The sequence below is a fragment of the Sarcophilus harrisii genome, chromosome 2 (genome assembly GCF_902635505.1).
Source record: "Sarcophilus harrisii chromosome 2, mSarHar1.11, whole genome shotgun sequence".
NCBI classification, from domain to species: Eukaryota; Metazoa; Chordata; class Mammalia; order Dasyuromorphia; family Dasyuridae; genus Sarcophilus; species Sarcophilus harrisii.
The window spans coordinates 136,871,049-136,897,543 of record NC_045427.1 but is presented as its reverse complement, the minus strand read 5'-3'; the positions used below and the strand labels follow the sequence as shown (position 1 = coordinate 136,897,543).

The 26,495-nt window shown below is 33.2% G+C and overlaps 1 protein-coding gene across 2 annotated transcripts in view; it reads right to left on the bottom strand.

Moving 5' to 3' along the window:
- The window catches only part of PINX1 (PIN2 (TERF1) interacting telomerase inhibitor 1), a 98,070-nt gene that overhangs the window by 53,954 nt on the left and 17,621 nt on the right, over nucleotides 1–26,495 (bottom strand). For both annotated transcript variants that reach the window (XM_031950905.1, XM_031950906.1), the window contains exons 5-6: nucleotides 21,903–21,992; nucleotides 12,306–12,382 (exon numbers count right to left, since the gene is read on the bottom strand). In XM_031950905.1, the coding sequence (XP_031806765.1) occupies nucleotides 12,306–12,382; nucleotides 21,903–21,992 (167 nt within the window). The remainder of the gene's footprint in view (nucleotides 1–12,305; nucleotides 12,383–21,902; nucleotides 21,993–26,495) is intronic.

Sequence of the window (26,495 nt, the reverse complement as noted above, 5' to 3'; positions counted from 1 at the left end):
TCTGCCAATTGTTCAACTATTACCTCTAAGCAGATGGCTCCTATCAAGTCCAAATTCATAGCTCTAGTTCTCACCACAGGTTTTCACCATTTCTTGTTTAAAATAATCCAATAGCATCCTAATTGGTTTGCCTGTCTTAAGATTCTCCCATCAATCCTCTACACAGCTGCCAAAAGGGTTTTCCTTAAGTTCAGTTTGGAGTACATCTCTCTTCTATTAAATAAACTCCAGAGGCTCCCTCCAATCAATCTTTTTTATCCCACTCACCATACATTAGCACTCTCTATAGATTCTATGATCTTGCCAAAGTGACTTTCCCTCTGTTTCTCATACATGGCACACATTTCCTGTTTCTGTGCTTTTGCAATGGTAACCCCCCAATGCCCAGTCTTTACTTCTGCCTTACAGAATCCCTCACTTCCTTCAGGAGGCTAATCAAGCAGCCAAGTTCCACATGAATTTTTCTCTGATCCTTCTTACCTTTCATCAGCTTATGCTCCCTTCCCTCCAACCACCTTGTTATTTATTTGCTGTGCCTTCTTTCTCTAACCACATTTTATTTAATTTGTCTTTGTTCTGGATAGATGCATATCATCCTTGATAGAATGTGAGTTCCTTGAGGGTAAAGATGGTTTCATTTATTATCTGTACAAAGTCATTGACTAATAAATGCTTATTAGTTGTTTATCCTGCATAATGAATATCCCATTGGACACCAACAAACAGTTGTTCCATGGATGTCTCAAATTCAGAATGTTCAAAACTACTTCCATACCTCTCCCATAAATTTACCCTTTCTCAACTCTTACCTATAATTCTTGAGATTACCAACATCTTTCAAATTACTAAGGTTCATAATATCAAACTTCCTCAATTTTTCTCCCTCTCCTATCTACTGTATGTAATCATCTGCAAGTCTTGCTGATTATACTCCCTAAACACAACGTATTTCCCTTTTCTTCAGTTGCACTGTTACCACCTTAGAACAGGTCATCAGTCCATCTCAATTGAACAAGTATAACAGTCTTCTATTAGTCTTCCTCCTTATAGTCTCTGCCTTCTCAAACTTCCTAATGCACACTATGACTCCTGTATAAGACTTTTCAAGTCAATTTCAAATCAATTCAAATTGAGTAATGATTCCTCTTTGGGTTTGACCATTTAAATCCACCTAACTATATGAATTTTTAGTTGATGTTTCTCCATCATGTCCATAAGAAAAGTATGACAGACTGTCAAATGATTTGCTAAAACCTAGATAAACTATAGCTATAGCGAAACTCTGATGTACTAGTCCTAATAATTCTACATTAAGTCTAAAAAAAGAAGTGAGGTTCGTCTAGCCTGACCTGTTCCCTATAGAGCCATAGAGATTCTTCCATACCGTTTCCTTTTCTAGCTATTTGCTAAAAATTCCTTTGTTATATATTCTAAAATTCTGCTGAAAATCAACTAAGTTCACTGACTTATAGTCTGTAGATTTTACTATTTTTCTTTTTTTGAAATTCAAGACCCCTGTCCTTTTACAGTCCTTTAGTACCTCTCCCATTTTCCAAAATCTTTCAAAGATCACAAATAGTTGCTTAGCAATCACATTCACCAGTTTTTGCAGAACTCTGGATTGAAATTCACATAAGCCTTGTGACTTGAACTAAAAATGAGCAGCTAGCTGCTCTCTTATGAACTTTATTTACCATCAGATTGAAGTCATTTCCTAGTTAGCCTGTTTTGGTTCTGTGTCATTCCAAAGATCATTTTCTTTGCTAAAGAAAATAGAAACCAACTAACAGCACAATATGAACATCAATGAATACAAAACAGACAAAATAAGAAAGCATTAACAGCTGGGAGAAGTGAATCATAGAAGGGAGGGAAAAGAAGAGAGAGAAAGAGAAAGGGAACTCAAAAAAGGAATTCTGTATAAAAAGCATCAAGGTTATCAGTGGAAAAAGGTCAGTGACCAAAATGAAGAGAGACTGCAATGCAGATGTGGGAAACTACTTCTGAAAAAGGAGAGAGGTAGCAGATGGAATGGGGAAGATGTGTATGGGGAAGAGCTAGCAGGAGAGTAAGATTGAACAGAAAGGGGAAGAGGACAGAGAGAATATGAGGTAGGACTGGTAGGTGGGAGCCACAGGGTGGACCTTAAATATCAGATTAAGGTGTTTATATTTCATATAGGCAATAAGGAGTCATAGAAGATTTCTGAGCAGGAGAGGTGTGCATGAATGCAAGAGGGAGAGACAGAGAATGATCAGTTTTAGGACTATCATTTTGTCAGCTGTGTGGAGGATGGATCACAAAGGGAAGAGACTAGAGAAAGAGAGAGTAGTTAGGAGGCTCCTGCAACAGTCCAGGTGAGACATGATAAGGGCCAAAGAGAGACTTGGAGATATGTAAGAAATGTGGAGGTAGAACTGATGACACTTGGCAACCAAATGAATATAAAAGGGTTGGGGAAAACCAAAGAATTATGAAAGTCCCCAAGACTGCTAACTTTGGTGACCAATAGGCTGGTGGTAACATCAATAGAAATGAGGACATCTATAGAAATTATAGGTTGGGGGTGGGAGGGCCAAAATATGAGTTTAGCATACTGACTATGAAATGCCTGAGATATCTGGGAAGTAAATTAATAGGCAGCTGGTAATAAAGGACGAAAGATCAGGAAAGAGAAACTCTTTCTTCTTGCTGAGAATCACAGGATTTATTATTAGATACCTTCTTGGATTCCATTTTATGTGAGTTTTTGGGTACTTCTGTCCAGAAAGACTATAGTATTTCTTTAAACATGGTTAGATATAATTAATCCATTTATATGTCTCAGTAACACATCTTCCACCTAAAGTAAGATACAGTGAAGGACTGCTTGTAGTTTCCTCACTGTTTGTTTTTTTTTTTTTTGGGGGGGGGGGTTGTTTGGGGTTTTTTTGCATTGGAGGTACTTTCTAATGATATCTAACTTGGTGAGTACATGTAATTGGTTACATAGATTCAACCCTAATCTTCTAACATAAAGTCCTTCAGATTATACTTACAATACTTCAAACAAATACATTCTCATAAGTTCTGATTAGAAGTTTTTCCTTTTTTCTATACAGTTCAGAAATCCGAATCTTGTTGAACATCATCTTTATAGGATTTCTATATATGCCTGTATTTTGGAGCACTTGCTTTCAGCCAACAGCAATGATCAAAATATGAGCATACTTTCTTGTCCAAGAATGCCCTTCTGGCATTATCATTTTTGCCCCAAGCAAATCACCAAAAGTGGGTAACAGTCAGCAAGTATGACAAATCTGACCAAATCTCTCTTCTATTATCAGATTAACAGCTAACTGCTTTGGTATTCTCAGTAGGGAGATGATTTTCAAAGTATTACAATTTCTCTGACAGAAATCAATGAGTTTATTTCATCATGTCATATTAATACATTTGAAAAGCAGAAACACAATCAGAAGCTGTGGAATTAAGCAGCAAGTAGCTAAACATGAAATAAGAGTTTTTGCCAAGGAAACATATGCAATCCACTTCTAAGGCTTCTTGAAAACCAGATGTAGATGATACAGTCAATAACAAAAGCAACCTTAAATACAGAAGTACCCACAGGTGTTGCTGTTTCAACATCCTAGACTCCCACAGTTTCAGAAATTCTTAAGACATGAAATCATTTGACTGCTAGCAATAAACTGTACCTTGGCAATGAAAAATGTAATGTCAATTCAGGCCAGCATCCACTATCATTACTATGAGCAATGTACAGGAAAGCTTGGAAGGATTTCAATGTTGCTACGAGAGGTCAAGGGAATATAAAAGCTAAGCCATATCCTTTCCAAAAGAGAATAGAAGCCAAAAGAATTTCTTTCAAATTAATCTGTTTAAAAGACCCACTTCCCTTCGCGCGCTGTAATGTCTTGCTATAACTAATACCAAAAGATTTCTTAAAAACAATTATCTTGGGGGGTGTTATAGGTAGAATTGAATTTAAGGAAACCCGATATATGGACAATTCAGATTTATACGAGATAAACTAGAAAGTGGCTTTCCTTTTCAAAAGGGTTGTTTGTTTTAAAGAAGGATTTATTGTAGGCTTTCTTTAAACATGGTTAGATTTATAGAAATTCAATTTATATGTTACTTTTCAGGAGTACATCCACTGCCTAAAGCAAGACACAGTGAAGGACTGCCTATAGCTTACATCTTTTATCATTCTTATGAATACTGCCTACTGTCAATATAATAGCATTGTTTCAATGTTCCCAATGCAATGGTTTCTGGAATAAACAAATAGCAGCAAGGCAATATGTAATCAAGTGCTAACTGGTGCAGTACAGATCATAAATGCTGTAGGAATCAGAAAAAATGAATGTGTGCCACAGTGGTTGAGAATGGCTTCATAGAGAGAATCACAACATTTTAAAGGCACAAGAAATTATAAAAAGGGGGCTTTAATGCAGACTTTTATGAAGGATAATAATCTGGAAGATATGAGGCATCTCGAGACAAAGGAAAAATACAACTTTGTTGCCTTGAAGTAAATAGGTCTTTGTTGTAAGGATGCTCAGACACCCAAAAATTCCTAATGCATTTCACAATTAAGCACATAAATAGAAATAGCACTTCTTACTAATACTTGACAAGTCAGCTAGATAAAAATGAATTGAATAGTTGAGCTTCCTTTTAGTCTATTAGTTTGTCTCAATAATTCAAATATACCTTATTATTTTTTCCTAATGAGGACCACTGATACCCAGAAAAAATGCCTCTACACAAATCAAAAGTAATAATAGGAAATTTTTCCTAAAGAAATATTACAATAATCAACTAATTTTTCAAAAGAACAGGGAAATAAACCAAAATTAATAAATGCAATAAGCAAAAGCCTTATTTCACATATAATTAAAGACTGACACACAAAAAATAAAAAGAACAGAACAAGGAAAGAGAATGATAGTAGTGGGAAGGGGAAAAAAGATAGCTAAGAAAGAAAACTGAGAAGAAAATAAGAGGAGAAAAATGGATAAATAGGAGAAACTAATAGGCCCAAATGAGAGGATGGTTATCAGATGAAGGCAGGAGTCAGTTAAATTGCTTTAGTCAAACTCTGTCTCTGTCATACTTATCACTTTTGAAGCTACAACTGGCCTTTTGTTTCTTTTTCTAGTTCCTTCCCAAGATCCTTCCGTTGTATCAAACACACTAACAACTGAGGGAGAGATTACATCAGACAGTGAATACACCAAGCATTCCTCAAACTCACTGAGGAAATCATTGGTCCCTGGAGACCAAGACTGGAAATACTATGGCAAAGAAGATTGTGTTTGGAATTAAGAAAATCTAGGTTTGCATCTGGCCCTGACTACTAACTATGAGACCTTGGGTAAATAACTATACCTCTATGAACCTTAGTTTCTTCCACAGCAAAAGGGGATGATAATATCAAGAATCAGATGAAATAATGTATATATTTAAGTGTTCTATATAATGTGTATATATATGTATATATATAAGTGCTCTACAAATTTATCATTTAATCTATTTCTAATTTTTTAAACACTGTTTTCAGTTACATTAGTCTTTTAGATTTGCTTTCTTTGCTTCATATCAATTTGTATTAGTTACTTATGAAATAATAACATTTGATTATATTAATATACTATAATTCATTCACTCATCCCTCAATCAAGAAGCATCTACTTTGCTTCCAGTTTTTTATTGTTACAAAAATACTTCTATAAATATTTCTTCTAATAGCTTAACTTTTCTTTTTATAATCAACAATATGCCCAACAGTAAAATCACCTGGTCAAAAGATATAAACAGTTCAGTTAACTTCTTTTGCATAATTTAAAATTGTTTCCCAGAAACAATTTGACCAATTTGCCAATCTACCATCAGTATGTTAATATTCTGACTATATTTCCATTTTCTATCATCTTTGCCAATATAATGGATAGGAATAAAACCTTGTTTTAATCTGTATTCATTTCTTTTAATAATAGTGATCTTTAACACTTACCTGATGGTTGCTAAAAGTTTGGATTTCTTCTTTTAAAGAAGAAGAAATCATTTGATATGAACATTTATCTATTAAGAAGAATGCAGGTTCTACAAACTGTGTAATTTCCCTATATATTTTGAATGGTGGACTTTAATTAGGTATGTTTAAGAAAGTCTTTCCCCTCCCTATCCAACAAGGTAGCCACAGTTTCCAAACTGTTATTTTGGCTCTTTAATTTTACCAAATTTTCAGAATTTAACTGTGGAATAATTGAACAAATTGTGGTATGTAAATATAATGGAATACCATTGTGTTATAAGAAATGACAAGCAGGATGATTTCTGAAAAACCTGGAAAGAATTACATGAACTGATGCAAAGTGAATTGAGCAGAGCCAGAAGAACAATGTACACAGAAGCAACAATACTATGTGACGATCAGCTATGAATGATGTAGCTATTTCCAGCAATACAATGATTCAAGAAAATATCAAAAATCTCATGACAAAAAAATGCTATCTACCTCCAGAGAAAGAACTAGAGTCTGAATGCAAATCAGAACATTTTTTTACCTCTCCCCCCATTTTTGTCTAGTTTCTTTTTTCACATGACATATGGAAATATGTTTTGTATGACTGTTGTATATTTGAATGAAACAGCGAGTTGTACATGGTTGATTTTCAGTTTCATGTATAATCACCTTTTTTATTGTACTGTGTTATGGAAATGCTTGCTCTGTTCCATGAATTGCAAATAAAATAAACTTGTAATACAAAAAAAAAAAAAAAAAAAAAAGAAACTATTTATGTAGGATCAGATAAAATCAAACTAAGGATAGGAAAATCCCCATAACCCAAAAGTATTTTAAGAAAAAACTTGAGTTCTATTTAGGAGCATCTGTTTAACAAAAAACAAAAACAAAAACAAAAACAAAAACAAAAAAAAACAGATGCTTACATTTTTTAAAGTTCTAGTTCATAAAGAGAAAGTGATTTATAAAATTCATTTATATGTCATATCACTACCATGCTAAATAAACAAGCAATTGCTATACAGTAATGTATTCATATTTTACAAGCATACTATTAGTGAAATTTTACATGTCTGTAAACCATATTGGAGCTATATATAATATCCATCTTGTATCTGTGGGCAAATAATTGAAATGCACTGGCTTTAAACAAAAAAGTCAAACTATTTTTGGGTACTCTAACCTTATTGGCTATCTTTTCCTCATTTCTATTAAAAAAAAAAAATCATGAGAAATAAACTTTATGGCTTACTTAGTTATTCCACCACCCATAAAATTGGTCTTATTTTAAACTATTTAAATTTACTGTATGTTAACAGCATTTGGAACTAGGGATGACTTTGGACATCATTTAGACCAAATTACTCGTTTTAAAAATGGAAAAGCCAATGCCCAGAGGTTGTGATTTGCCCAAAGTCAGACAGCTAATAAGCAACAATACAAATTCGTCAAATCCTCTCATTCCAAATTCACTAGTCTCTCCAGCCAAGCTGCATCTGATACAGTCCAATGCTTTCTTTTTTCTAAAGTCCCAAATAGATCCTTCTGCACATCTCTAATCTTCCTGCATTTTTCTTTTACTCTTTTCCCCTCATATACACTTGTCTCTGATCATTTTTAGTATCTGTGTTCTTTGTGGATGTGAATGGAACCCAGTTCTAAAGTAATCCATTTAGTCCATATCTTATCTTTTCATTAAGAATTAAAATAAGAAATTTGGCAAACTATAATAGTTACACATAGTACTGCTTTAATTTACTACTTTGGAACACCTTCCCATATGACATGAATTGTTCATGCTGAAGCCATGCTTTTTATAATTACTGCTTCCTTTGCTTAGTTCCATTTTCTTTAATGAGGAGTTAGCACTCCTCATGCTATTCTTAAAAGTACTACAGTATGCTTCTGTATTTATCTTGTTATCTATCCTTGCTTTCAACTTCTATACAAATCTTTTAAAAATATAAATCTGCTAGTGAGTTTTCTGTGCGCCTACACTGTTCTCTTTTACAACTTCTTTTTTCTCTCCTTATTAAAAATTATTTCCATTTTTGTCTTCAAAACTTCATTCTTGAGTTTCTTATTCCCTCTTCAGCTATTTCCCTAATCAATTTTAATTAACAGGATTTTCTACCCATTCTTTCTCCAAAGACTTTGCAATGTTTTTTCCCAAAATTTAGGGATCATGTCATAACTGAACCTCGCTTTTCTGTCCTCTATTACAAAATCTAGGAGAAAGTAGTCACATCCCCCAGTTTCCCATCATTTTTCACTTTACTAATCAATCCATTTTTTCTTGTTTGTAAGAATTAGATACAGAATTTTACCTTGTTAGTAATTTCACCTTTTGAAGGAAGAAATTATGGATGAAAGAAGTCAGAAGCAACTGGTTGCTCTGCTTTTAGTTAAGAGGAGAGTGAGCTCTGACAGATTTCTGAATAACTTTAGACCTTCAGTCTATTATATCATTATTCTACCTTAGGTCTGTGACTTTTTTTTTTTTTTAATTCATCTGTTTCTTCTTTCTTTGCTAAGATCTACAGAATCTATTTCCATAATTTCTTTCCTATCTGTCCCCTTCTTTCTACCCATATTATCACTACTTCAGTTTGGGTTACCATCTCCTGTCTTAATTTTCTATTTCTACTCTCTTTTTCTTCAGTCCATTCTCTGCAGTTACCAATATAATTTTCCTAAGGCACTGGTTTAACTATATCACTTTCCTGTTCAAATTTCTTCAGTGATTCCCTACTGTCCTAAGGAAAAAAAAAAAAAACAAAAAACTCATTAGTCAGGCATTTAAGGTCTATCACAATCAGTTCTAATGCATCTATTCAGTCTTGCTTCACACAAATAACCTTTTTAAAGTCTACGTTCCAGCCAAAACCAGATAGCTCACTACTCCCTAATTCAACATTTTATTTCTCACCCTCATGTATTTACCTAAGTTAGTATCTAGGCGTAGAATGTACTCCCTCTACATTTTAGCCTTTTAGAATCTTTATATATTTCCCCAGAGATCAAGTGAGGTATCATCATGACTAGGAAACTTTTAGAAGTCACCTGAATACCTCTATCTTTTTTACTCCTGAGCTTTTATGATGTTTATTCAAGAACAAACTGCAGCTATAATATATTGTCTTCTTTTTTTTTTTTTATTAAGGGTGCTCTGTGAAAGGGACCGAGTTACATAATACAGATATAAGATTAAAACTCCTATACATAAAAGAAAAAAAAAAATATCTTTGTACCCCAGGGTCTTGACTTTGCAAGTAGAATCTTTAATAAGCTTAATGGACTTACTAAGAACATTACATTTATTCTTTGCTGAACTGTCTTATTTTATATGTATATATAATTTCATTGGATAATATAGAGTATATGTATGTATATAATTGTCTGTGTGTGTTTGTGTGTGTGTACATGAGAGAGTGAGAGAGAGAGAGAGAAGGAGAACAAAGACTTCAACAATTTTAGCTTATATTATATTATGATGCACTTGGTCATTTACTGTCTGGTCCATACTGTTGCCTTAATGTACATGTGTGGCTGTCTTGTCTCTAAATTAAAGGGTGGTTAAGTAAAAAAGTACACTCGATTTCATTTCTGTTTTTTTAATCTCAGCTCTGTCATGGATAAGACTTTCTTTGGCTAGATCTAAGGTTATGAGTATTTTATAAGAGTCAACATCTGAAGTTTTTGAAGGCCTAGTTCAATTTAGGGGAAGGCAGAAAAGAAGCATATATGCCAACCTTTTGGGACTAAGTGCCCTTCTCTCCTCTGATACAGCCATCTCTGGTGCAGACTCTCATCATCTCACCCTGGACAACTGTAATACGAGTGCTAGTGGCTGCATTTGCCTCATGTCTCTGCCCCAATTCAATCCATCATCCACTTAGTCACAAAAGCAATTTTCCTAAAACACATTTCTGACTCTATCACCTAAAGCTTCCAAGAACAAAAGCAAAATATTCTCTTTCTTATGCATTCAAAGTCCTTCATGATCTAGTCCCTCCTACCTTTCTAATCTTCTTATACTTTCCTCACCCACCATGTACTCTTTGATACTGGGACACTGGCCTCCATCAAGAAGACATCCTATCTCAGCTTCAGGATTTTTCTCTGGCTGTCTCCCATACCTGAAATACTTTTCCTTTTTTGCTTCAACTACTGACCTCCCTAGCTTCCATTAAATCTCAACTAAAATCCTGCCTTCTACAAAAGCTTTTCCTAATCTGTCTTAATTCCAGTACCTTCCCTCTGTTAATTATCTCCAATCTAATATATAGCTTGTTTGTATGGATTTGTTTACTTATAGTCTTTCCCATTAACTTCTAAGTTCCTTAAGGGTCGGGACTGTTTTTTGGCCTCTTTTTGTATCTGTATATCAGCCTTATGCATATTGTGGATGCTTAATAAATGTTCACTGATCTATAAAATATACTAAAACCTTACCAATATTATCACAATTGATCTTCAGTGCTTAGAGCAGACAAAGGTTAGATGACTTGTCCAGAGTCACACAGCTAACAAGCATCTAGGGCTGGATTTGAATTCTCTGCCTCTAGGTCTAGTGTTTCACCCACTGTATCATATAGCTGCCTTAGCAGATATTATTGATCAAGTAAAGTATTTTCAAAATGTAGGAGTTCTTTAATGGGAAAAAAAAAAAACAATATTTATTTAAGGCCTACTGTGTATAAGATTAGAGAGAAAATGAGGTGGTGCTGGTGCAGTTCCCATCAGGGTGAACAGAGAGCTATTCTTCAGTCAGGAAGACCCAGTTTCAAGTCTTACCTCTGACAAATACTAATTTTTCAGCCCTAAACTCATCACTTATTGTTTCAATGCCCCTGGATAGCCCTTTAAGACAATAAACTACATGCTAGTTACAGATTTGCATTTAAAAAGGGAGTTGCTTCACTTTATAAGACAGTTCCTTATACCAATGAAATCCCAAATCAGGTCCAAAAATACTGGAATAATTAAATCAGAACCAGAGAAAGACTGGGGAAGAGAAGGGAGAGAATATAGTCCCTGCCTATAAGGAGCTTACAACTGAGTGGATTTATTACTATTATACTCAAGAGCAATTTATTAAGCATCTATTATATGTAAGATACTGTGTTTTGCCTTAGGGATACAAAAAGAGGCAAAAGACTGTCCCTACTCTTGAGGAGCTTACAATCTAACAGACATGATATACAAATACATAGAAAGATAGCTATATACAGGATAAATAGAAAATAATCAACACATACTCCTCTGACTTTGTAACAGATCTAAAACCAATAATACTAACTTCATTTGTTATCTTTATGGATTGTAAAGACATGATGAGAAGGATGATTAGACTGCAAAACTCATCAAGACTTCCTTTTCTTAGCTCCAAATCACTTAAAATATCATCAACTATAGGATCAAGAAGGACTTGAAAACAAACAAAAAACACTTCATATCTTTGTCAGCTTATCTTCCTCTACTAAAAGTATAAGGATATGAAAATCAAGCAAACATAATCATTCTGTGTTTTGGTCTTAAAGAGTATCAAAAGTATCTGCTAAGACTCAATGAAGGAACAACAGCATTACATACTGGACTTTATCTTCCATGAAAGTTAAGGATGCTACTTGGGATGTAGCTTGGTTATCTCAGTCTTATAATGTAGGCAAACCTCAGACAACTAATAACACTTTCAACACCAAAGACGGGAAGAAAATAAACTCTTTAAATTCCCTAAGGATCCCTGAAGCAATTAGATCCCAAACTTTACAAAATTCATACATTCTATACAGATCTATATAGAAATGCACTGGCTAGGACTATAGGAAGGGCCTTTTCCTACATAGGTAGAATAAAATTTGTGGCCATGATCTTTTCCAAAAAATGGTTTGCAGCCTTGATAAAACAAGTGGAAATGTTACTGCAGTGTTATGGGACTATATGTAGTTGGGATAGATGTTCTTCCCATTCTGACTATCAAAAGCAAGAATTCCTCTATGGGTTTCAATGAAACCCAGAAGGAGACTCACATTACAGGAATATTTTCAGGAAGATAATATATACTTACCAAGGAAGAAGATGATGATGAATACAACATGTAATAACTGGAAAGAACCTTTCCTAAAAAAGAGGCTTGAGTATAAAAATTTCTTTATCCATCTGGGCCCTCAGATCAGGAACAGAAAATGAAAATACATGTACAGGGAAAGTTGATAATCAAATTCTAAGGGACTATAGACTATCCAGTTACACTTAGTGCAATTACAATTACCTTAGAAACATCACTCTTTTTCCTTTTCCCAAAAATGCAATCCAGATCTGTTTTACTCCGAGAAGAAAGATCCTTTCCTAAAAAAGCAACATAATGAATTTCATTTGTTTTTAACCAATCAACAAATGCACCTTATGAAACTCTTAAAATAAAGATGGCTTGTTGAAAGAAATGAAACAGTATTAAAGATTTACCTTTTTTCTTTCATAGAAAAGATATTAAAAAACAACAACAAAATTAATTTAGCAAGAATTCAAAGAAGCATGGATAGACATATATGAACTGAAAGAGTGAAGTAAGCAAAACTAGGTAAACAATATTCATATCCAGAAAAATATAAAAATAAAGAATAATTAAACTAAACACAGTTTTATATAATAACCATGATTAGTCCTGGATTAAGGTTGAGAATATGTAACTCCTTCATTTACTTAAGGGTTAGGGAACTATAAGTATATCATATTCAAAATGATGTCAGACACAAATGATATACTGGCCAATTTTAATGAACAACTACCCTCACACCTCCTTTCTTTTAATTTTTGTTACAAAGTATGGTTTGCAGATGAAATGCAAGGTAAACTCAAAAAAAAATTTTTTTTTTTATCAAATAGTTATGTTAGATCTAGAGATGGCAAAAACTCAAAAAGTAAAAGCATAGTGATTATGAAATAAGCACAAGACTAAAAGAAAACTTTTAAATCTGAATGCAGGAAACAATTAAATGATCTTTCAATTTTATATTCAGTACCTAGGCCCAGTGAAAAAGGAGCCATTTCCATATATATAAAACATACACATATATTCATATGTAAATATACATCAGAACACAAATTGTATATGAAACTATGAATCACCTTTTCATTCGGATTACCTTAAAAAAAGTATCTAGTTCCCCATATTTCTTTCAAAACTTTTGCCCATCTGTGCTTCCTTCTGAATTTTCTGTATTCTCTTCTACATATTAAAAAATTTTTCAGTGGCTCTTTGAGGAAATTATTATTACCCCCATACACTCCCCAATTAAAAAGAAAAAGAGAAAAAAAACCTCTACCAAATAATTATATTAAAGCAAAATAAATACATATTATGGCTATGTCTAAAATGTATGTCTCTTCCTATACCTTGAATCTATCACCTTTCTGCGAGGAGGTAAATAACATGCTTCATTACAGATCTTTTGGAGACATGACCAGTCAATGAATTGGTTAGAGTTCTTTAAAAGCCTTTCATTTTTCTTCACAATTTTTATTGTTCTTGTATAAACTGTTCTCTTGGTTTTGCTCCATTTTGCATCAGTTCAAATTACCCAGGATTCTTTTAAATTATCTTTCATCATTTCTTACAATGTAGTATCCCATTACATTCATGTGTATTTATGCATTCAACCTCTTTTGTCCATCTTAAATGAGTGAAATTCATCTGATGTCTATTCTCTTCTTCTTTCATGTCTGTATACCTTTCTCATGAACTCCAATTATGAGAAATACCTTTCTTTCTCCTTCTATACTAATTTATTCTTCCTCTTATTCTCCTTTCTCTTTCCTTCTCCAAAACTCTCTGAACAGAACCAATCCATCCCTACCCAGGTTCTCTTTTTCTTATTTAACTTATTCCTTATTTTTTAATTTAACTCCTTCAATATACTTTAAAGACTAAGGACACTTCTTTCGATTTCTATTATTGTTCGATAGTTTTATTATTATTAATGGATAGCATTTACATAGCACTTAGTTTACAAAGCACTTTACAAATATGATTTCATTTTATCCTTATAACCACCTTGGGAAGCAGCTATTATTATTATTCCTATTTTATAGATGAGGAAACTGAGGCTAAATGACTTGCCCAGGGTCACACAGTTAATAAGAGACTGAAGCTGGACTTAGATGTTAATACTACAGCATCATACAACACTTTCTAACTATTCAAATAAATTAATCTTTCTTAGCTTCTTTGGTTTTTGACTTTGTATTTCCAAGTTCCTTTCTAAGTCTTTTTGTCAGAAATACTTGAAAGGTCTATGTTCCATTAAAGGTACATTTTTCCCCCTTCTAGAATTAGCCTCAGTTCTGCTGGATATTCTTGGTTATAAGTCTATCTCTTTTGACTCCTGAAATGTTGTGTTACCAAATCTTTTTAAGAGTCTTTTAATGCTGAGTGAAATGAGCAGAACCAGGAGATCATTATATACTTCAACAACGATACTGTATGAGGATGTATTCTGATGGAAGTGGATTTCTTCAACAAAGAGAAGATCTAACTCAGTTTCAATTGATCAAGGATGGACAGAAGCAGCTACACCCAAAGAAAGAACACTGGGAAATGAATATAAACTGCTTGCATTTTTGTTTTTCCTCTCGGGTTATTTATACCTTCTGAATCCAATTCTCCCTGAGCAACAAGAGAACTGTTCAGTTCTGCACACATATATTTTATCTAAGATATACTGTAACCTCTTTAACATGTATCAGACTGCTTGCCATCTGTTGGAGGGGGTGGAGGGAGGGAGGAGAAAAATCGGAACAGAAGTGAGTGCAAGGGATAATGTTGTAAAAAATTACCCTGGCATGGGTTCTGGCAACAAAAAGTTATTAAAAAGAAAAAAAAAAAAAAAAAAAAAAAGAGTCTTTTAAGTGGTCTTTTTAAACTAAGGTTTTCTACAAGTCTCAGTTTGCCTGAAGCCACACCCATTTAGTGATTGAGACCAGGTAGCAACTGAGGCAAAGATTCTCCTCTTTCACCTAGTTTAAAAAAAAAATCCTAAATAAATAAATAAAGCAGGGAGAAAAAATTGGAAGGAAGTCAAGAAGGGAGGGCAGGAAGAAGGAAAAGAAAGAAAAAGGGAAAGAGAGGGGAAGAGAAGGAAAGAAATTTAAATTATGTTTAAAAAGGCATCAATAACAGATTTTTAGAAAAGAAATCCAAAAAAGGTGTATTTCAGAAAAACAATTAAAAGTGATAAAAATGATATATATTTTTAAAAGTTTGGCACTTAGACAAGCTTTAATTATCTAGAAAATTCAAGTAGAACCTGAATACTGAAGTATTTTTCAATAATGTGAATAATTGAGATACTTATTACTATATTTTGAGAAAATAAGCAAAGGACAGGATTGCTATGACAAAGGAAAATAAATGTTATATTAAAATGCTATCGTTAAAAACCAGCACATCAACAATAATAAGATATAATAAGAATAAGAATAATAAGATCAGTCAATATAATTTGGGACCAAAAGATGGGCTTCCTAAAAGATGATGAAGATAGCAATGTAAACTAAAATTTCTACAATGCAAAGTAATTATATTACCTCATTTGAGCCCACAACAAGCCTGTGAAGGAGGTATATAAGAACATATATAAGTATATGTTGTTAGGCAATATAGGAGGCAGGATTTATATCAAGAATTCCTTTACTCCAAGTTCATCCACTCGTAAGGTACACAAAACAAGCTTTCTCAAAAATGAGATAGTTTATGTTATTTTTAAAATTAGTTAATTACAATCTGCAATGTTATAACTGAAAAATCAAGTATCAAAAAAATTAGGTAAGGTGAAATTTATACTCAAACAAGGGACAGGAATCATATTGCTATAAAAATTTAAAAATCACGGGTCAAAGATCTAGAGACAGAAGCAATCTCTGTAGCTATCCAGCTTAACCCAAGGGTGTCAAACATGCTGCCATTGTTGGCCCTCATAAATTCTGAATGTGCCCTGAATCAGATTAAATGTAATTGGGAAATATTTAACAAATTGAAAAATATAATAAAACAGATAACATTACCTTTTAAAACTAAGCCCATATGCAGCCTGCAATATACATATAGCTCATTTGTATTTGAATTTAACAACACTGATCTAATCCTTTATTTCACAACTGAGGAAATCAGAAATAAGTAGGTTAAATGATTTGCCCTTGGTCATATTGATATTAAGCTTCAGAAGCAGGATAAGCCAGTGCTCTCTGTACTACACCACCATTACCTTGCATTTCTGGACTAGCAGGCTATGTAATCAACCTAGTTTCCTTTTTTCAGAAGCAATGAATTGTTGCAATAAAGTAGAGCAAAAATTAATTGTCATTCTGAATTCATTAACAGATACATCAAAAACCTCTCTTTCTATAGCTTCCAACTCTCTCCAAATCAAGTTTTTCTGTCACTGGATAGCCAAAGGCACAGAATAGGTTCCTCAACTTAAAAAAAAAAAAAAAAGAAAAAGAAAAAGAAAGAAAAAAAAAGAAAAAAGAACGTTTATTTCCACTTTGAGGTTTAAAGATGTGAAATGAGTTACTTATAAAAGAAAAAATAAACGAGATAGGCAGCTAAGTGACACAATAGAATGCTGACACTTGAGTCAGGAAGACCTAAGTTCAAATCCAATCTTAGATACTTATTGGCTGTGTAACCATGAGTAAATTACTTAACTCCATTGCCTCGACAAAACAAAACAAAAAACCCACCTACCTAAGTAAACAATTTGTTTCAAATAAACCCGAAGGGTATTTAAAATGGCATTTAAAAATTAAAGACTAATTCTAAAACTACATTTTAAAACACCAATACTCAAAACCATTTGGTATTGGCTAAGAAATAGTGATGGATCAGTAAAATAGGTTAGGTACACAAGACACAGCAGTCAATAACTATAGTAATTTACTGTTTGGTAACCCAAAGATTCCAGCTGCTGGGAAAAGAACTCACTAATTGACAAAAACTGCTGGGAAAACTAGAAAACAGTATGGCAGAAACTAGACATAGAATAAGATTTTATACTGTATACCAAGATAAAGTCAAAACAGAGTACATGATTTAGATGTAAAGAATGATATCATAAATTAGGACAGCAAGGAATAGTTTACTTGTAAATCTCTGGAGAAGAGAAGAATTTATGACTAAACAAGAGAAAGAGAATATTAAAAAATGAAATGCAAAACAGATAATTTTGATTACATTAAATTTAAAAAAATATGCAAACAAGACAAATGCAACTAAGATTAGAAAGCAGAAAGCCCGTGTTTCAGATAAAGGCCTCATTTCTAAAATATATATAGAACTGAGTCAAATTTATAAGAATACAAGTCATTTTCCAAGTGGTAAATGGTCAAAGATTACAAACAGGAAATTTTCAAAGCTACTCATAATCATATTAAAAATGCTCTAAATTACTATTGATTAAAGAAATGCAAATTAAAACAACTCTGATGTACTACCTCACACTTATCAAATTGGCTAATATGACAGAGAAAGAAAATACTAAATGCTGGAGGGGATGTGGGAAAATTGGACCACCAAAGCACTGTTGATGGAGTTGTAAAGTGATCCAACTATTCTGGAAAGCGATTTAGAATTGAAACTGGATCCCCCCCACCCCCCCCCAAAAAAAGAAACTGGATGCCCACGTATAATCAAATTGTGCATACCTTTGATTCATTAATATCACTACTAGGTCTGTATCTCACAGATACATTAAAAAAGGGAAAAGCACTCACACATACAAAATTATTTATAGCAGCTTTTTGATGGCAAAGAATTAGAAATCAAGAGGATGCCATCAATTGGGGAATGGCTGAACAAGTTGTGTTATAGAAATGTAATGGATTACTATGGTGCTATTAAAAATGATGAGGAAGCAGACTCCAGAAAAACCTGGAAAGACATATATGAACTGATGCTGAATGAAGTGAGCAGATCTAAGAGAACACTGTATAAAGTAACAGTTATATGATGATCAACTTTTAGAGATTTACCTCTCCTCAGCGATGCAATGATAATAGAAAATTCCCAAATACCCATGATGGAAAATATTATCCACATCCAAAAAAAGAATCTGAATGCAGTTCGAAATATACTCTTTTCATTTTTTGTTGTTTTTTTCTCTTGTGGTTTTCCCCTTTTGTTCTGATTCTTTTTTGACCACACGACTAATGTAGAAATATGCTTAACATGATTGTACGTGTATAACTTATAAGAGATTGTTTGTCTTCTTGAGAAGGGAGGAAGAGAGGGGAAAATAATGGAACTCAAAGTCTTACAAAAGTGAATGATGAAAACTGACTTTACATGTAACTAGAAAAATATTGTTAAAAATTAAGGGATATAAACTGTAGTTATAGAAAATCCTGTATACACACATACATATGCAAGAAACTAATTTTCTTAAGGCAAAACAGAATAAAGTTTTGTTAGTTTTTTCCCACTGTTCCACAGTATTCTGGGCCTTTGCTAGTTTCTTCTTCTGTGAAGTAGGGATAATTACCATCTTACCCAACAATGGGGCAAGATAAGTTATTTACTCCCACAGAAGTGATAACAGAAAAAACACTTTTAGAATTCACATTCTTGAAAAATAAAATGTTTATGAAAATCTGATCATTTTTGATAAATCTTCCTTCAAGGTTAGAATTAAAGAGACCTTAAAGATGATCTCAACTTAGTGAGTCATTTTAAGAGTTAGGAAACCAAGGCCAACAGAAATTAAGCGATTTGTCTAAAATTAAACAGCAAATCACTGGCATTGCTAGGTTCAGATCATGATATTATTCTAAGAATGTCAAAACTAGAAAGGAACTTGAAGATCATCTGACAGTACAACGACCTCATTTTAAAGATGAGGAAACCAGCGAACCAAAAGTTAAAACAACTTGCCCAAAAGGTCACACGGGTACAAAGTGACAAAGACCGGATTGGACTCTCTAGGCCACATTTATAAATTCCAAAACTTGGAGAAACTGCACTGGAAACTTTTGTAAAGGTTTCTGATAAAGAGGTGCCCAAAATCACATATTAAAAGGGAATTCTGCTTGTAAAAGTAAAAAAATAAAGGTTCTCAGGAAGATAGGCTGCTAAAATATTAAAAGAAGGAGGTAACACATGGACAGTCTGAGAGTTACACAACCAAAATTAAAAGGACTTTCAGAGATCATCAGCAATGGATTTAATGAAAGATGCAGCCAACAATCTCAAAATTATGAAACAGTTATGATCCACACTTGAACATGAAGTAGCAGCACTGATGAGACTATGCAATTATCCAAATGACTGAATGGGATTTAATAAGTATTTACTATGTGCAAAGTATTGGGGATACAAATAGAAAAGGAAGACAATCTCTGTTCTAAAGGAGTTCATATTTTAATAAAGCAAATAGCATATGGAAAATTTCAGCTGCAAGTCAGAAGGAAAAGTCCCATGGTCCTTAGGATACAATGACAAAGTAGACATTAATGTTTCTTCACTAATGTCATTTCTACTGATATAATAAGCCTGATTTCTGATGATTAACCATTTGGTAGCATAAAGGACTTTGGGAGCAAAAACTCTGCTTTCTAGGTCTTTAGGAGGTTTGGCATCTTCTGGATGAACTTGTCTACCCTATGGATGGCTGCTGACCTCTTCTCTAAAAGAGCTATTTCCCCAGATATCACATAAAGGAAATGTCATCAACAGTCCTTGCTTCTCCTCTCCTCACCTTTTCTGGTACTTTTCTTTCTATGTGTTACCACTAGTCATGCCTTAGTTTTTGCAGTTTATTTCCACTTCAGAAGGAAGTTCCTGCTCTTCATAAAGCCAGGATTTCAACTTCTCAAAGTGGGGCTACCATCTAGTGGTGAAGTATAGGAATTCAGTTTGGATGCACAAATGGGGAGCAAAAAAGATGGGTGTTTGTAATCACCACGGGTTTGGATGTTATAAGTTCCCCAAAACACATTGTGGTAAAAGACAGGGAATGTCTGTAGTAGCATTGTATGAAAATTTGAAAACAAAATTACTACTGGGGTTTAGAAAAAGAATTCTCTTCACCATAATAGAAAACTATCCCCACAAAACACTACTTAAAATTAAGAAATGACTTATCTAAAGTCATTATACATGTAAAGAAAAATGAGGAAGAACTCTGGAAAATGTAAGTGATTACTGCAAAATTCAAAATGACAATGACCAAGCTTGATCTCAAAGAAGAGATATAAGATGATACCTCCTCCTCTTTTCTTTGAGGAGGTGAATGACCATGGGCATGGAACACTGTATATAATATCAGACTTTTTTGAAATGTTCTGTTAGTTTTATAAAATTTTTCTTTTGGGAAGGATAAGAGAAGGATACAGAGAAAAAAGTGATGAAAAAACAAAAGATATCAATAATAATGTATATTACAAATTTTTTTCTATTAAATAGGAAAAGGTAGAGCCAAGATGACAGAGGAAAGATAACAACCCAGCTGAACTCTTACAATATTCTCCTCCAAACAACTTCCCCCCACCAAAAAAAAAAAAACAACAAATATTGTCTTTTAATATAAGGTACATACTTATAGATCTGTTGAGGACAAAATCTCTTTTTATCTATTCACTTAGTAATTTTTATGGTGAATGTATGCTTCTGCATCTATTGATATCACCCTTAAAAATTTTTTGGATATATGTTTTATTATATTGAAAATCAACAGCCTTGTATGTCCGATATAAACTTTTCTGGGTTGTAATGAATCATTTTCTTCATAATGTATTGGTTTTACTCTATTGGGTGATATTTTATTTAATATTTTTGGATCTAGATTCATCAACAAAACTGTTCCACAATTTGTGTTTTTAATGTTACTTTGATCTGATTATACAATTAATACCATATTTGCCTCATAAAAGGTATTGGGGTAATTTTCCAATCTTTATTAATATTTATGAGTAATCTATCTGTAGAACATATGGATTCTTTGGAAGTTCAAAAGAATGCCAATGTGAAACAATCTAGAACAAGTCTTCCCATCTGTTTTCATGACTTGTTTGTTCCTTTAGAACTGATCCAGTAAAGTTATTCACTTCTAAAAAACAATTAAATGAATGAAATGGGAAGACATTACGTTTTCATGTTCAATTATTTTGTGAATTGTGAGAACTCACTTGAATTAAAAGACTAAGAGAAAAACTTTTAAATTCTATCAGATTCATAGATGGTATAAGAGATATCAACCCCTAGGAGAACAGAAATCTCATCTGCAACAGTCCCCGCAGTGATCCTCTACCTAAAGCTCTCCGTGATAGAGAAGCCACTACCTTACAAAGCAATCTAGTTTTAATCATTTTAGGTATGTATAAAACCTGGCTCTTCTTCAACTTCAGTGTTTTTATGTCCATCCCCTGGGGACATGCAGAAGAAAAAGCCTAACCTTACCTTCAAAGACTTAAAAAGGCTATTTTTATCCTTCATCCCTTAAGTTTTTTCTTTTCTAGGCTACATTTCACCAATTCCTTTGACAGATGCTTCTAATATGATGCATTTCCTAGTCCTCTCACTTTTTTGGCTGCCCCAAGAGCAGAAAAGCCTTGGCTCTGGAATTAGAGGACAATGGAGAAGGGCCTCTAAAGCTTCTGCCCCTAGAACTCAGACACTCTTCTGATCAGATGATGCTCTGAATGCTGTTAAGGTTGGCCTGCTCCTAACATGAAGCACCATTTCCCTATGATTCTTCTGAGTAGTAGTACTCTGAACCACATCTCCCTTTGTCATAGATTTTCCAAGCCACTCATAACAACCCTGTCATGTTCAGATAATTATATCTCGTCATCACTGAAACAAATTGTTTATTCTTACCTTTTGTAAATTTTGTATAGTGAACTCTTCTTTTCGAGGATTTGGACTTCTCTTCAAGGCTAAATGATTTTTTCCCTTTGTCCGAAAAATCTAAAATAAAAAATAGAAAATTTCAATGAGAACCTATTAAGTTATATAATCTCATTCATATAAAACTTTTAAGAGCAATATAATTTTTTAATATTTGGTGGTTCATTATGGACAATGTAAAGAAAATACTTCAGATAATCTTTGTTCTTTAGAAAATTTTAAAGTCGTAAACTAAATTACATGTCTTTTCTTACTGTGATCTTAGATCTTCACTCAAAAACTTTGGTTTAAAATTTAGATTGTGTAATTGTGAAGAGATAGAAAGTCTCAGAAAGTATATTTATAAAAAGTATTAGCTAGCAGAAAATAAATTATGTCTCTTCTGGAAGTGACAAGAAAGTAGTAAGGGTCTTTTGGTCAAGGACCTATATTCTATAAATTTCAGTCTCAAAACAAAGCTAGACAGAAAGTAAGGGGCAAAAAATTAAATTACAATTTCTTAGAATGCATCTAATAGGATGTACAGTGAATTCTCATCCAGCACCCTGAAAATTTTCTACATCTACTTCCCAGGAACAAATAGCTCAAAATTTTACAAAGACATTCCAATTGTAAATTTCTGCATTACATTTTTTTTTTAATAATACCATTGAAACTTAGCTTTTATTGGGATACCAGAATTCAAAGCAGAATTAATATATCAATACATTAAGTATCAAGAAACTATTCAGTTTCCAATTCAGAAGCCAAGTATACTTCGCTATATAAAGTATGTTAATTCCCAGTTCTTATTTAAATTTCAGGAATCAGAAGCCTATTAAAAAAAAAAAAAAGGTATATAGTCTACTGTCACTCAATCAGGAAGTATTATCCTGGGGGCCTTGACAACTAATCTCAGCATGGGTTTCCTTTGAACCCTATCTCTAAGACTTAGTTCTATCTGTTCTGTTTTGTTTTTTAATTGCCTGATGTCACTCAGGAAACACTTGCTTTTTGTTAGGTTTATCTCTATTGTAGAACTAGGATACTATTCCTATTTCATTTGTATCCCATAGATACAATGTTATGGAGACCATCCAGCCTAAAACCAATATCCCAGAATCATCGGGAAATGGTGCTGAGAGCTGGCCAGTCTCAACAACATGCAAAGTATCAACTGATCACAAGAGTGACTCAGTTCTATAGGCAGAAGCTGCAGAAGCCTTTCTCCACTGTGCTCTAATTCCAGAGGAATTAAGCCTGTTTTGCTTAAAAATTTTTTGGATGCAAAGTATTTCATAAGACTGCTTTTCCAACCTATTTTTTGTTCTCAATAGTGTTATAACAAGATCTATAAAGGAAGACTTGGACAACTGCTAGTTACATGTTATATAAACCATCCTGAACAGTACTGAGCTGATCAGAGACAGAAGATTCTGGCTTTGGAAGCAAAGCTCCAGTTTTGTTTGCAGCCTTAACTCCCCATGTGACCTCTTGTGAGTTCCTTAGCCTCTATTTCCTCACTTGAAAAGGCCTAGACCTGAGATTTCTTCCAGCCCTGCCCACATAATCCTGAGATACCCACACAGAACTGATGACCACAGGGCATGAGCACCCTCTTGTGGCAGAGACATAGGACTTGGTGCTCTAGGCAAAGTTATCCACCCAGATATAAAACAAAACCCACAACATTTCTTTGATTTATGGGGGGAAGGGGAGAAGGACAATGGGACATAACCAGGGACATTTACGCCCAAGGGACAAAAAGCAGAATTAATATATATATAAAATATTATATATATATAATATTATTCTATATTCTATAGAATAATATTCTATAATATAGAATAATATATATATAATATATAATAATATATGATATAAGATTTAAGTACGCCCACAACTGTTCATGAAATTATGAACTTCTATCTTTGCATCCTTAGCACCAAGCAATGTGCCTCATTTACAACTATTCCAGTTCAGAAATGCTTTATTAATATTGAACATGCTTATGGAATACTATTGTTCTATAAAAAACAATCAGCAGGATGATTTCAGAGAGATCTGGAGAGACTTACATGAATTGATACCAAGTGAAGTGAGTAGAACAAAGAGAACATTTTACACAGCAAAAGCATTATTATTCCACAATATTAATTCTGATGGAGTTAGCTCTTTTCAACAATGAGATGATTCAGGGCAATTCCAATGATTTTGTGATAGAGAAAGCCATCCAGAGAGGGGACTGCGGAGAATGAGTGTGGTTCATAACATAGCATTTTCACTCTTTTTGTTGTTGTTTGCATTTTGTTTTCTTTCTCTTTTTTTTTTCCTTTTTGATCTGATTTTTCTTTTGCAGCAAGATAATTGTGGAAATATGCGTAGTAGAATTTCACATATTTAACACATATTGGATTATTTGCTGTCTAGGGGGAGGGGGTCGGGGAAAAGGAAAAAAAATGGAACACAAGGTTTTGCAAGGGTGACTATTGAAAACTATGCATGTTTTGAAAATAAAAACTTAAAAAAAAATTAAAATAAATAAATAAATTGAAAGTTCATCTATCCTGTTAGATTTTAACACCTAATGGTCTGTGTTCTAAGAGAAAATCTTGACGTTTTAGCTTTTTATGTTCCTTATCTTTCAGAGGATCCTCAAGAACAGATCTACATTTAGACAAGAGGCAATCTCCTTATTTTATCTCAGTTCAAATGAGCATCTCTTATCTGGAACATAACGGGAGTTAATCAAGGAGAGTACACTCTTTCAATTGTGTGTAATTTTTGCAACACTAATGAAATGGTATTAAAACAATATAAAGAGAATATTTAAGGATTCATTTTGCTCCTCTGATGTCTTTTCTAATAGTCAACAAATAATAAGTACAGTATTATTTGTATTTTCTGCACCTCTCAGTTGGTAGTTTAACTGCTAAAATTACTTAGGGAAAAGGCCAGAAGAGAGAGTCAGTCTCTTCCAATGGTTGTGTCATCTTCTTTTCTTACTGTAATTCTGGAGATCAAAAGCAAAATACCTCTCTTGGGGATTACTCAACTATCTTGGAAACTGGAAGTAGAGCCTTCCTAAATAAGTAACATAAAACATGCTTGAAAGGCAACATGGCATAGTATAAAGCAGAAGTCCTGGATTGCCTACTTATCATTTAACTTCAGGAGTAACTGACGGTTAACCTGGGTTTCCCAGGCTACAAAATGTGAGGATTATTACTTAAACTAACTCACTCAGAGGGGATAAAATGAGAGAATGTTTAAGAAGCACTTCATAAATTTGTGATGTGCTATAAAAACCCAAGAATATTTAATCATGTCCCTCATTAATGAATTTGTTATCTGTTGTTCTCTGATGTGGATAGACATTATCCAGTAATGCAAGTTATCCCATATTTTACTTAAAAAACAAAGTTGTCGCTTGATTTTAGTTCCCTTACAGGGAACAAGTAAATATTAACAAATACAGTAATTTGCATAAAAACAAATGTTAAAGTTGTTTTGAAATATTTTTTATGCTTTTATTTATATGTCTAAAAAGTTACATTACATGTTGTGAAAAAACCTGTGAAACAGAATAGTCTTATTTAGTGAATGCCAAAAACAAAGAGGGATTTGTGGAAAAGGAAGAAAGGCCCCTGTTAATCATATGCAAACTTTTGGATATCAGATAGAAAGGAGAAAGCTTAGGGTTGGTAATAGTGAGACTCCTGTGAACTCTGATTCAATGAGTATTAAAAGAGCATGAGCACCGCTGGAATAATGTGGAGAGAGCTTTGACTCTGGTCATCCTACCTCTGATCTTTTATCTGCCCCTGGGAAGGTGACTTCATATATTTGGGACTCAGTTTCCTAATCTATAAAATAAGAATATTGTATTCTATGGATTTCCTTCAAAAGAATCTTTCGATTTTATCACTATGATCTCATACTGCATGTTTTCATCTTTCCAATGAGACAAAAGTAAAAAGGGGATAACAGAATCACAAAAAGTATGTTTCTGCTAAATACTATGTAAATATTAAAAAGTCTTGCATTTTCTTCTGCAATGATTAGGGTAATTTTTTTTAAATAATGAAAAATAAAAGAGTTTTGATAAAGGCTAGAATTATGTCAAGATCTTGAATCCTTGAAGAAGCCCCCAAAAAACACAATTCAAGTTAGAAAACGTGTTCTATTCAAGTTTTGACAAAGAACCATGGTCAGAGTAACAGAACTGATAACAGTTAAAAATTACTGCGATTTAGATTTCATTTTACCTAGTTATTTATACAGCTTTAAACTTGTTCTAAGTGCTATTTTATAAAATAATGATTCATAAATATTCTTACTTTTATATTTAAAAAATTGGAAAGAAAAGCATGTACTTTGATTTAGTTACCTTATAGGAAACCTAAATGTCTAAGCATAAGGGTTTAACCAAAATGTTAACTGTTTACTTGGTGGCTGTGTATCATACCCTTGAGAGTTGGATTTTCAATCAAAACCAGTGATTGGCAAAAGCCACAGAGAATAACAGTTACATTTACAGTTGGTTATTATATCATTAGTGTAAAGAGAGGTCTTCTCTAATTT